The 12,764-nt window shown below is 36.2% G+C and overlaps 1 protein-coding gene across 1 annotated transcript in view; it reads left to right on the top strand.

Moving 5' to 3' along the window:
- The window catches only part of LOC126355221 (lipase member H-like), a 107,577-nt gene that overhangs the window by 24,062 nt on the left and 70,751 nt on the right, over positions 1-12,764 (top strand). Inside the window, exons 2-3 of the mRNA XM_050005480.1 lie at positions 392-497; positions 3,289-3,422. Coding sequence (XP_049861437.1) covers positions 392-497; positions 3,289-3,422 — 240 coding nt within the window. The remainder of the gene's footprint in view (positions 1-391; positions 498-3,288; positions 3,423-12,764) is intronic.

The following is a 12,764-nucleotide window of genomic DNA, read 5'->3' as shown; positions in this document are numbered from 1 at the left end:
ATCATAATACAAAATGAAAATATAGCCTCTATGCAGATTTTGCTGTGCCTCCCTGTCTGGTGTTTAAAATGTTCTTCAACATTCAGGCCCAAAGGTCTGTATCAAGCTGTCAACAGACAGAAAGTGCTTAACAGGAAATACTTGCAAATTTTAAAAAATCAAAATGCATGTTGCTAGCCATTGCCCCTAGAAATTACCTTTCTACATTGAAGGAATCAAAATCCCAATTTTTATCATGATATGTATCAATGGTCATTCAAAGTACATTTTCCTTCATATAGTACATAGACGTTCATTAGTCTGTATTTCATATTAGCTCTTTGTGTTTTATGTCTGTAGCTCAAGGATATGCATGCCTCAACTATGCAGACATTTAATATTTCTCTCGCAGCCCACACTTGTCGGTGGGAACTGATTCCCACGAGGAACAACAGCCCCGAGCCTCTGCCGAATGTGTTGGTCGATCCGAATGATGTTATCTTCCAGCTCTACACGCTGTAAGCCAACTATCAGCTGTGATACATATTCTAGCAGCAAAATTTTATTCTTATATCTATTCTGTATAAATTTTGCATGTTTGTGTGATACTTAATGTTGGAAATGTGAAGTGACTTGTGGAACAGGGTGACTAGATGTGTAGCTGTTAGCTGTGTAGTAGCACTATGTATAACATTTCATCCACTTTTGAGTCATGAATTACATGTAAATGGGAACACCAAGAATATTTTATTTCTGTTTTTATTTGCCCACTTGCTTCTGATTCGCTGTGGGTCAACTTTATTAGCCATATGAAATTGTAATAATCAGAGCTCTGGATTATTGCTAGCTACAACTTCCATATTTTCAGTCTTCAGTTTCTCAATTAGTTTCTTATCATCATTTGTATATTCCTCCTGTACACCATTTTTTAATCTCAGCAAACTAGTTTCATCTAATATCACCAACACACTGTGTTGCACATCTATATCTTTGGTTCCCTTCCCCTTCAAAACCCCACCCTATCCTCACCACACCTGCTGCTTGTTGCATTGTCTGTTTGACTATTTGTATACCTTAGGTCTTAGAATGTGTACCACTAATGTAAACCTTCATCTTGTAATAGCTTCTCACAAATTTCTTTCCTTACTCTCAGATTCTTTTCACTTTCCCTTAATTTATTGGTGTATGATTTTAAAATCAGAATCAAGTAGACAACTAATCTATCCAGGATGTCAAATAAATGCCTTTCATCCGTCAGTTTTCAACCCTGTTTTATTGGGCAACCAGTTACAGAATTTTACTACACCATCTTCAGACCTTCACTTCTGATCAAAACAGAGGCCAGCTATGATAGTGTTAGTAGATATTTGTTACAGTGATCACTTCAACCATCACCTGCCAATAAAATAGGGTTGAAAATTGATAGCTGTAAGGTGTTTAATTTGATATTCTTTTTTGAACTACAGAGACTAATCTGTCCAAGTTGATAACAAGAATAATACAGAGAAAAATAGAAAACAAAACTGAGGACATGTTATACAAAGTTCATTTTAACTTCATTTTAACTTTATAAGAAATAAGGATTCCAGAGACACAGTTCTGATGTTTTGTTTGATAATAGAGACAGGACTGAAGAAAAATAAAGAGACATTCATAGAATTCCTTGACTTAGAAAAACATTTTGACAATGTAAAATTGAGCAAGAGGTTTGAAATTCTTATAAACTTAGGCACAAGCTATAGGGAGAAACATGGAGTACACAGTATGTACAAGAACGTAAAAGATACAGTAAAAATAAGAGACCAGTGGACGAGTGCTTACCTTAAAGAGGTTGTAAGGCATTAATGCAGGCTTTCTCCCATACAGATCAACTATAAAGCATTTAATACATTGGAGAAACAATGACCTAAATAAATGTTCAGTAGAGGAATTAAATTTAAGAGTTAAAGAATATCATTGATAACATTTTCTGATATTGTTGCTATCCTTAGTGAAATGCAGTACAATTACGGAAGTGTTACAGGACCCATTGAATGCAAGAAAGGTGAAGGTACTTAAGAGCAGACAGAACTGAGATTAATTATGAAACTAATGTCAAAATGGAGGACCATGGAGTGGATAAAGGAATTTTGCCTTTGAATCAAAATAATACAGGATGGACATAACAAGAATTACCCAAAAAGTAGACAACAAACTCAAAGAAAGAATTACTTGCTGAAATTATGCTGCTTACATCAAATGTATGTCTTAATTTCAGGATGAAATTTCTGAAAATGTGTATCTAGGGCACACAAATGTATGGAAGTAAGTTATGGGCTGTAGAAAAACCAGAAAAACAGAGAACTTGAAATGTTTTGTACAGAGAATTTCTGGAATTAAGTAGGCTGGTAAGAAAGGACAAGATTCTCCACATAATTGGCAAGGAAAGATATATGTGTACAACACTGACCAGAATAATGTACAGGATGATAGTACATGTGTTATGACATCAGGGTATAACTTTCACGGCACTTGAGGGAACTCTAAAAGGCAAAAACTATACGATAGATTGAGATTGGAATAGATCCTACAATTAGTTCAGGACATTGGATGGAAGTGCTAAACTGAGATGAAGAGGTTGACAGAGGGTAATAGTTTCAGTGGGCCACATCAAGCCACCCAGATGACTGAATGTGGAAAAAAATTTTGTTCTAAATAGTTCATGTAAGAATGAATTCAATACAGGATGATGGTGCAATCTGTCCTTCATATTTTCCAAGATTAGTGTGCTATGAAGAGTCTTAGAAAATGATGTCCAACATGGAAAAACAGTTTTTCAGTCACATGTCAAAAATTTTTCTACTTCTAGATGATAGACATGTCATTACTGTTGAGTCATACTTTTTCTTACACCATGCATAGATATCGACAAATGGGTGAAAGAAGAAGGAAACTCCTGGGAGTAGTACCATTTACCACATTAATGAGATGTATATTGCAGTGCCTCTCACTTTGGTTGCCCCATTCAGCATGATAAAACTTCCACATAGAGCTTGACCCTTTCTTGTTCGAGTAGCCAGTTATCAAGAATTAGTCACTACCCACCATTCATAAGCATATATTTTTGGTGTGCTACTATGATAACATATCAAAATAATTTTCTAGCATTTTACAAAACTGATCATTAGTTACTAAGACTCCATTTTGAAGGTGACCAGTTTCCATCCAAATCATGATAACCTATCAGACTGCAATTTCAGATGACAAACACAATGGTTTACTTGATCAGACAGAGATATGTTATTAACTGTGACTTCTGTTTACCAACAGAGCAAACCCAAACAGTCCTCAAAATCTGACACCAGTTGGCTCTTATGTTGGAAAATTTGTTGCCTCAAAACCAACAAAATTTGTAATCCATGGGTGGAAGAATGAAGCAGATGAAATGAGGGAAATCCGTGATGGTAAGTGCTGTTCTTTAAAACAGTAAAATGTACATCACATACATTCAAATTCAGTCATACCACTTACAATTATTGATTTATTTTCACAGTCTATGTCAGGCATCTATGGTGAAAGAAGAACCTCAGTCCATAGCATAAATATATTATAGTTTAAAGGTATACAGTATGATCCCTTAACAAATTAGTAAGCAGAACCAAACATATTACTCGATTTACCACTACATCTGTACAGCTTACTTGACAATCCACTTTTCAGTTGGTATGAGTGCACTATTTATGAAAAAGTCTAAACAAGATATATTTATCCCTCACTTCAGACAAAGAACCCTGTGTTAATTAGTTTCATGTATCAATATTCAATAATTAATTGCTTAAAATGTACAGTAGTGATCTCTCTCTCTCTCTCTCTCTCTCTCTCTCTCTCTCACACACACACACACACACACACACACACACACACACACTCTTTGCTCTTCACTATTTAGACTGTGCTACAAAATCTTTATAATAGTATGTTCTCTTCGATGATGAGTGTTCATCAGAGACAAGGGTATCATCAGGAGTGCCCCAGGGAAGTGTGATAGGAACGATGTTGTTCTCTATTTCCATAAATGATTTGGCAGACAGGGTGGGTAGCAATCTGCTGTTGTTCGCTGATGATTCCATAGTAAGAATTGGCATTTGAAGCTGACTGCCAAACGATTCTGCTGCCACCAACATACATTGTGCGTAAATACCACAAAGATTAGATATGAAAAATTAGGGCTTACACAGAGGCATATAGACAGTCATTTTTCCCTCTGTCTGTTTGCGAGTGGAACAGGAAAGGAAATGACAAATAGTGATACAGGCTACTCTCCACCATGCACCGTATGGTGGCATGCAGAGTATCTATGTAGATGTAGAACTAGAATTCATGTTAAAAAATACAATATTTAATTTCATGCAGTTTTATCAGAACACACATTAACACTTGTAAAAGCATATTTGTAATAAAAAAAACCATTAAAATCATCATAGAGAAAAAGCAAATGAAACAAGTGCATATAAAGAAAACTTTCTTCTCCTTTCTCATGACAACACCATTTTACAAGCTATGGTTACCATATTCTAATGTTCAGAACCAGGGGTTTCACATAATAAGATTTATTTTACATTTTAGAACATCTTTTTTACAGATAATTCTGTCATAGTACTGAACACAAGTTACATAATTCATGTTTTGCAGTATAATCAACACTGAGTTTATTCGACTCATCCATCACTGATCTGATGAAAATATTGTCTCTACAGATACATTACGTGCAGGTATGGCCTAATTGCGCTGTACCGTTTCCTGCAGTTCAAGGCAACCAAAGTTATTAAATCCTGTCATAATACAAAACTATTTTACTTCGTTATTGTGCTGTATCACTATAAAATTATTTAGCTCCTAAATGGATTGGGCACTTTTTTTGTAAATATTTCGACTCAACACTCAGTACAAGTTAATAAGGACACAGTTTATGTTCAGAAAAGTGAGAAAAAATTCGTAACTGATCATAGGAATACAGTATTTATATGTAAATATCCATAAAGAGGGTGTCGAGGTTAAGGATATCATAATATAAAATGCAATAACTTGAGAAACAATTGGTATAGTTATTAACAGTATGTTTATACAAGTATGGTTATTCTAAGTGTTTTTACATGTCTAATACACTTCAATATGCAGCCGGCCACTGTGACCGAGCAGTTCTGGGTGCTTCAGTCTGGAACCGCACGTCTGCTAGGGTCACAGGTTCAAATCCTGCCTCAGGCATGGATGTGTGAGATTTAATTATTTATTTATTTACGTCCTGAATCTTTGTGGTACATATACCATACCTTAGATGTTGGACAAAATGACATTACATTAATATACTGTTACAATGATTGTATACATTACATTTATAAATTGTTGCATTTTTATATTTCTATATTGTTTCAACCAAAATTAACTTATTTTTCGAGGTACTGTGTTACTGAGTAAAAACAGTTTTCCAAGAGATATGATGTTACAGATTTTTTAAAGCTATGGATTTTGTTTATGGCCTTCAGGTTACTTGGCAGCTTATTAAACAAATGTGAACCTAAGTGATATACACCTTTCTTGCACAGTGTGGTATAACAATGATGTCTGTGTATGTCACTATTTGCCCTTGTATGGTGTTGATGTAGAGATTTATTTTGAATAAATACATTTCCATTTTTAGCATGCTTTTTTTAGGAACATCACAACTTCTGGTATATAGATACATGGTAGGGGTAGAATCCCCAGTTCTTTAAAGAATGGTTTGCATGATTTTCGGCTGTTAGCATTTTTCATTATCCTCACAATCTTTTTTTGTTTGTGGGATGTGGTTATGCTATGAGGAGAATTTCCCCAGAATATGATGCCATATCTCAATAGGGAGTGTATGCAAGCGTTATACACCACTCTAACTGTTTCAGGACTTGTGTTGTTCCATATAATCCTCATCGCATAAGTCATTTTGGATAGTTTAGAATTTAATAAAGTGATGTGGGAATTCCATTTAAGATTGACTTGTAAGTAGATGCCAAGAAATTTTGTTTCAGTGACACTGTTAATTCTTTGTTTTTCCATGGACATGTTTGGTTTTAATGGGTTTTTATTTTGTTGTGTATGGAAGTGTAAGACGACTGTTTTTTGAGGGTTTATCAGTAATTTATTCCTCATAAACCACTCTGTGACATTTTAATTTGTGACTTTAGCATTTAAACTTAGAGCCATTTCATTTTCAATTAATATGCTTGTGTCATCTGCAAACAGCACTGGTTCGGAGTGTTGAACGTATAGGGGGAAGTCATTTACGAAAATTAGGAAGAGAAAGGGACCTAAAATTGAGCCTTGTGATACACCGTGGGTTAATGTGGAAGTTTTCGATTGATAAGCTTGGAGTTTATTATTTCCCATGTGTTTTACCTCTGTTATCTGAGAGCGATTTTCTAGGTAGGATTTCAGCCACTCGTGTGTTACGCCTCTTACACCATACCACTCTAACTTTCTTAGAAGAATTTCATGGTCTATTAGATCAAATGCTTTTGTTAAATCCAGGAAAATCCCCGAAACATTTTTGTGACTATACACTGAATTTAAAATACGATTTGTGAGGCTAAAAGTGGCTGACATCCTGAAATCATATTTTTTTATGAAAGAAATCAGTTAGTTGTAGCAGAACTAGTTTTTCAATGACTTTTGAAAAACCTGATAGGAGTGACACAGGCCTATAGTTGACCATCTGCTGCCGATCTCACTTTTTGTAAAGGGGTACAACTTTTGCAGTTTCTAACTGTTTTGGGAAAATACCACTTGATAGTGGTGTGAGTATCTGTTCAGCTGATACTTTTATAATATAGTCTGGCACATCGTCGACTACGGCTGAATATTTATTTTTTAATGACTTTATGCTGCTTAACAGTTCTTCCCTACTTATTGGTCGGAGGAACATGGATGTATTTGTTACACTATTTCCAGAAATTTCCTGTAATATTTTGTTTGATGTTTTTCCCATTTGATCCTTCGCTAACTAACGAGCAAAATTGGTGTAGTAAGAATTGAAGTGGTTAGCGATTAATTTAGGATCAGTGATCTCGCTGCCCGCCTGTGACAATACAATGTTTTTATGTGTTTCCACCTTTCCAGTAAGTGTCTGTACCATATTCCACATTGTCTTAGCTTTGTTTGATGATTCCATAATAAGTTTGTCATTTTCCCTTAATTTTGCTTCTCTTATTACATGACTCAGAATTAACTTATATTTTTTGAAGTAGTGAACAAATTCAGGGCTGCTATCTGTTTTTGATAGCTCAAAAAGTTCTCTTTTTCTTCTACATGATACTTTGATCCCCGATGTAATCCAAGTTTTGGGTTTGCTGGGGCCTTTAGAATTTTTTTTCTTTTTTGGAAATGCAATTTCGAAACAATGTCTGTAAATGTCCATTAAATTATCCAGCTTTTCATCTGTGCTGTAACTGTTGTAGATTTTATTCCACGAGTGGGTACTTAGCATATGTTTGAAGTGCTCAGTATTTTGTATGCTGAATTTTCTCTTGTAGATAACACTTCCATTCCTAGACCAACCAACACTTCCGCATACGGCAAGTAGCTGTGCATTGTGGTCACTGTAGCCGGTATTAAAGTTTTCTGAGGTGTGCATGTCAGTGTTTACAAAGATCTGATCAATAAGTGTAGCACTAGTTTTTGTTACATGTGTAGGGGAGTTTATTTTAGTGCAAAGGTTATATTCTTGAATAGTATTAAGGAATTTTACTCTTGGTGGCTCTGTGTTAAGAGGTCAATATTAAAATCGCCACACAGAACTACAGTTTTGCAAGTATTTTTAAGTTTCCCTAGTGCAAGGTCAAGTTTTTTAAATAAAATATTTACATTGCTGTTGGGTGATCTGTAAACACACATTATTATAGTTTTTCCTGATGTTATTTCAATAGCTGAGGCTTCAAAGTGTTTTCCGCTTCCTAAATGATTTACACAGTCTATTATCTTATAGTCTACGTTTTCTTTTACATAAATGCAGCTTCCTCCAAGCTTTGATATTGATCTGCAAAAGTAGTTTGCAGAGTGAAACCGGTTATGTTTGAATACTGTAAATGGTCCTTCTCTAGCCAGTGCTCACAAAAACATAAAACTGATATCTCCTTCCACTCATTCCTAAGAAGCATATTTATTTCATCAAGTTTGTTTGGTAGGGACTGTACATTTTGGTGAACGACTTTTAAAGTGTATGTAAAAGTTTGTTCTGTAACACATTCCCCAGCGGCAACCTCAGCTACTCTAAAAAACGTCTACCTGTCCCTTGGTGTGTGTTTCTTCCCAGCCATTTATCTAATGTGTTTTGGCCCATTTTTGTGTTATTCGTTCTTTCCTTGGGTTTCATACTTCCTTGTGAGTCAATTTGGACCCCTTTAACATATTCTGCTTTGTTTTTTGAGCTTTCATTGCCTGTTATGAGCCAATTATCCAACGTACTGGTACGTTTTCCAGTGTAATGCTTTACAAAATTATATATTTGCTCTGTTAAGTATCGTTTACCAGCATAATTTAGATGAAGTCCGTGTCTGGCGTGCATGGATTTTTCAAGAGTGCTTACGTCTATTATATTTTCATGCTCAAATTTTCCACAAGCATCCTTTATGTCAGAGTTCTACTTAATCACTAATTGATTCACACATGACCAGGAAGGTAGGTCATGCCTCTGTGGTTGGTTAATAACTAACACATTCGTGTGGACTGTCTGCTGCAGTACACATTTAAGAGCTATTTTTATTTCGTTGGCTTGATCCCTTGCAACATCGTTCGCACCTCCAAAAATTACCACGTGGTCTGATGGTCCAAAGTTTTTACAAGAGTTTTCAATTGGTTTTGTTACATCCGAAAAACAAGCTCCTGGTTTCACGAAACCCATGACATTGTAGCTTGGTAAAAGGCTAGACACTTTTTCTGCAATTTGACGACCGTGACTGTCGGCGAGTATAAGGACCTGTCGATCTTTTTCGCACAGTCTCAGCTGGTCGGTATTGTTTTGTTCTGTGTTGTTTATCATAGCGGTACCCTAAATGCATGTTTCTGTATATTTTTTATTGTTTGTAACAGATGGGCATTCTTGGGTGATGCTATTTATTGACATATCGCGATTTGGACAGTTTTCACTACACAACACTGACTATTCTTTACTGCTTGAACAAAGTGGACGTTTTTTAGTTATAATATTTGCGGTCTTAGCTTGGGAAATGTAGTTTTGTGCAAGACTTACGTTCACGTTAGGTTTTGAACTTGTTTTCCCTATGTGGACTCTGTTCTTCTGATCGTTGTTTACGTTGCGGTTGGCAGGTTGCTTGAGGTTATGGTCTTTACATGTCCCATGGATGACCTCTTTCTCTCGCAGCTCTTGCAGTTGACTTCTTAAGGCGGCGACTAACTTTTGTAGTTCGTTGATTTCACTGTTTTTTAGCGTTAACATGCGGCGATAATCGACACATTGGTCACAGGGATGAATAACTCGCGTGTTTGCATCTGTGACTGTTTTGATTTTCGATTTTGTCCTGGTTACGATTTCGTTGGCATTTTTAACAATCAAATAACAACGGTGGCACATTCCAGGATTGTCTAAAGTAACTCTTACACATTCTCCACACGGAACATTTTCGTTATCGGCATAATTTTCAGAGCGAAAATTTCGCGAACCTTTTATTTCCACCATGTTATCATGTTCTTAGGTTAGTTAGGTTTGAGTAGTTCTAAGTTCTAGGGGACTGATGACCCCAAATGTTAAGTCCCATAGTGCTCAGAGCTAGTGACATGACAAACATCTAGTCTATCTTCCACTTTTCTCCAAGTGTTCTGCAGCATTGCAAGCATAGCATATGTGTCAGCTACACAGATGCAGATGTGATTGATCAGAAACTGATGTCTGGTACAAATCATTCTTAATATACTCCCAGTCCCTTGAAAAATCAAGTGGCATAAAGTCTGTGCTTCTAGGTTACCAAGTAATTCATGGACTATTTCAGTGATTTATGAACATTTGATCCAAGAAACCCTCACAATGTTTGTAAAACCATATGGTATGCCATCATCACATCACGAGGAAGTTGTGGCCAGCAAACAGCTTCAAAATATCTACATATGTTGTCGCATTAACAATAAACTCTGCTAAGAAGAATGAGCCTATAAACATATCCTACAACAATCCACACCACACAGTCACTTTCAGAGAGTCACATTTGCATTCTGTAACTACATGGATGGGGGAGGGGTGGGGGAAGCGTGTTCAGTTCTTGATATGTGGCAATTGTGCGTGTCAGAAATGTGGAATGTAGCTTCATCCAAGAAACATATAAAATCAAGGCATGCCTCATTTTTTTCCACTTTTACCAGAATTGTCTGTGCAAATGCCTTCTGCCGTTTACTGCGCACGTGCTTCATGAAGTTTGTACGCCTGTAGTTGGAACCTCTTACGGATGACATTGTGTACTGTTGAACAGGGTAACTGTCAGACTGACTCATGAGAGATCCGCTGGAAGGACGTACTGATTAATTCAACAACAGTCTTTGGAACTGCGCTCTTGATGTGATGGCCAACATAAAAAACAAACTCCGTTTCCCGAAGTCATTTACCCCATTATCATTATTATGTAAGTAGGAACATCTGCAGTTTGTTGCAATCCATACTCACGCGAAAACTGACTTTTTACCAGTCTAATAGACTGTAGCTCCATGTGAGAAAGAACGCAAAACACTTTCTGCTATGGAAAAATGTTTCAAATGGCTCTGAGCACTATGGGACTTAAATTCTGAGGTCATCAGTCCCCTAGAACTTAGAACTACTTAAACCTAACTAACCTAAGGAAATCACACACACCCATGCCCAAGGCAGGATTCGAACCTGCGGCCATAGGGGTCGAGCGGTTCCAGACTGAAGCACCCAGAACTGCCTGGTCACAGTGGCCGGCTGCATATTGAAATGTAGCGCCTGGAACCATTCGGCCACCCTGGCCTGCTCTGCTGTGGAGTCCACATGCCTAATGATGCACGTTTCTGTGAACAAAGTAGTTACATGCATGTGCATGCAGTTCCAACTGCTGCAAGCAAACACAGAAAACATTTTGAATACCATACTTGCAGAAGCAGACAACCAATAAAGATCTCAACTACGTTTCAAGTTATTACATTTAATATCAGTGGTGGCTCATGCAAAATTAATTAGTGTGCTGCAATGTGACGGTCTATAACCTTTTGAGTAACAAGGTTACTAATCATAACTAAACTGAATATCAGGTTACCTTCCATTCGGAAAGTGGGTGCCGTCAATGACTGTTATGTGACCTAAATTATAGAGTGCAGCAATCAGTCATTCTTTTTTTAGATTTTATTATGCAAATCCCGATTTCAGCTAGTAGCTAGCCATTCTCAAGGCACTAATTTCTATTGTCAATGCATGTAAGTCCCTGTTCTTCAGGCGTCAGTCACAGTTCTTTGAATAGTATTCACTGTTCAAAGAACTGTGGCTTACATGCATTGACAACAGAAAACAATGCATCGAGAATGGCTAGCTACTATCCAAAATCTGGATTTGCGTAATAAAATCTAAAAAAGGATGACTGATTGCTGCACTCTATAATTTATAAATTGAATATATTAATTTTACATACATAAATTGAACTGTTTAAATATATTTAAACTTATAATTGTTAGTTTAACATTGTGAGGAATAAAATAAAACGAATAAAAAAGAGTGTTGTTACTAGCAGGAATCAAATCCAGGTAGATGAATTGCTACTTTCCAGCTTTAGACCATGCGGCCAATGTGCAACTGTGACAGCGGCTACTCACAGACTGTATGTGAAAATCTTTAAAGAGCATTTTACCTTTTCATATGGCCCTCTCAGGTGAAATATTCTAGGAACTTGAAAGGGGGTATCAGCCTGCTTCTATACAGGTGATTTTATTTTATCTTTAGTTTCTGTCAACGGAATCAATGGCCTTATAGAAATCAACATCAATCTTTTGAATGCAGTAATCCATGGCAAATGATTGACTTCAGATTAAATATTTATTTAAAACATGATTGGTCCTTGGTAAAACTACCTTGATATTCACTTAAATTACTGTCTGGCGTTATTTATGTTCTGTTTAGTTTAATTCTGGAAACTATGGTAAATCCAACTGGTTGCAAAAAAATTCCTCTTCTGTTGTTAACATCTTCCCTTTCCTACAAAGGGAATATATCAAGACCACCTTCCACTCTCCTGGGAGTTTTCTTGCTTTCCAAGTTTTCTCAAAGATTAATTTTACCTCATTTTTTGTAATTTTTGGTCGACACCTTTTCAAAAGTTCTGCTGTAATAGTCTTCTCACTAGCTTTAGAAGGTTTTAATATCTTCTTCAATTTATTTTCTTGTTGTGGGTAACTGTTCTTCTAGATTTTCATGAGTGTTTGAATATTCAAGTTTATGGATTAAGAACCTGATCAAAATATTCTGCAATTATTTTGAAATTTTCAGTGTTAAGCAAGACAGGTTGGGGGCGAGTCTCTTCCGTTGGCCATCTGTTGTTAGATTTACAATTGAAATACTTCTATATCACTCTTTAAATGTCACTATCCTCTCCAAAGATATATGGCAAAGGGCCTCTTTAACAGATCATCTACAGAAATCAGTTTCTTACCAAATTTCCCTGTATACTCTCTTGTTTTGCCACCATCCAGCCTATAGCCTTTTGACTTATGGCTGTAGTGATCATAACTAAATTGAATGTACTAATTTTGTGTATATAAATTGAACT

This window comes from Schistocerca gregaria, chromosome 3 (assembly GCF_023897955.1).
Source record: "Schistocerca gregaria isolate iqSchGreg1 chromosome 3, iqSchGreg1.2, whole genome shotgun sequence".
NCBI classification, from domain to species: domain Eukaryota; kingdom Metazoa; phylum Arthropoda; class Insecta; order Orthoptera; family Acrididae; genus Schistocerca; species Schistocerca gregaria.
This window is presented reverse-complemented; position numbering and strand designations above follow the sequence as displayed.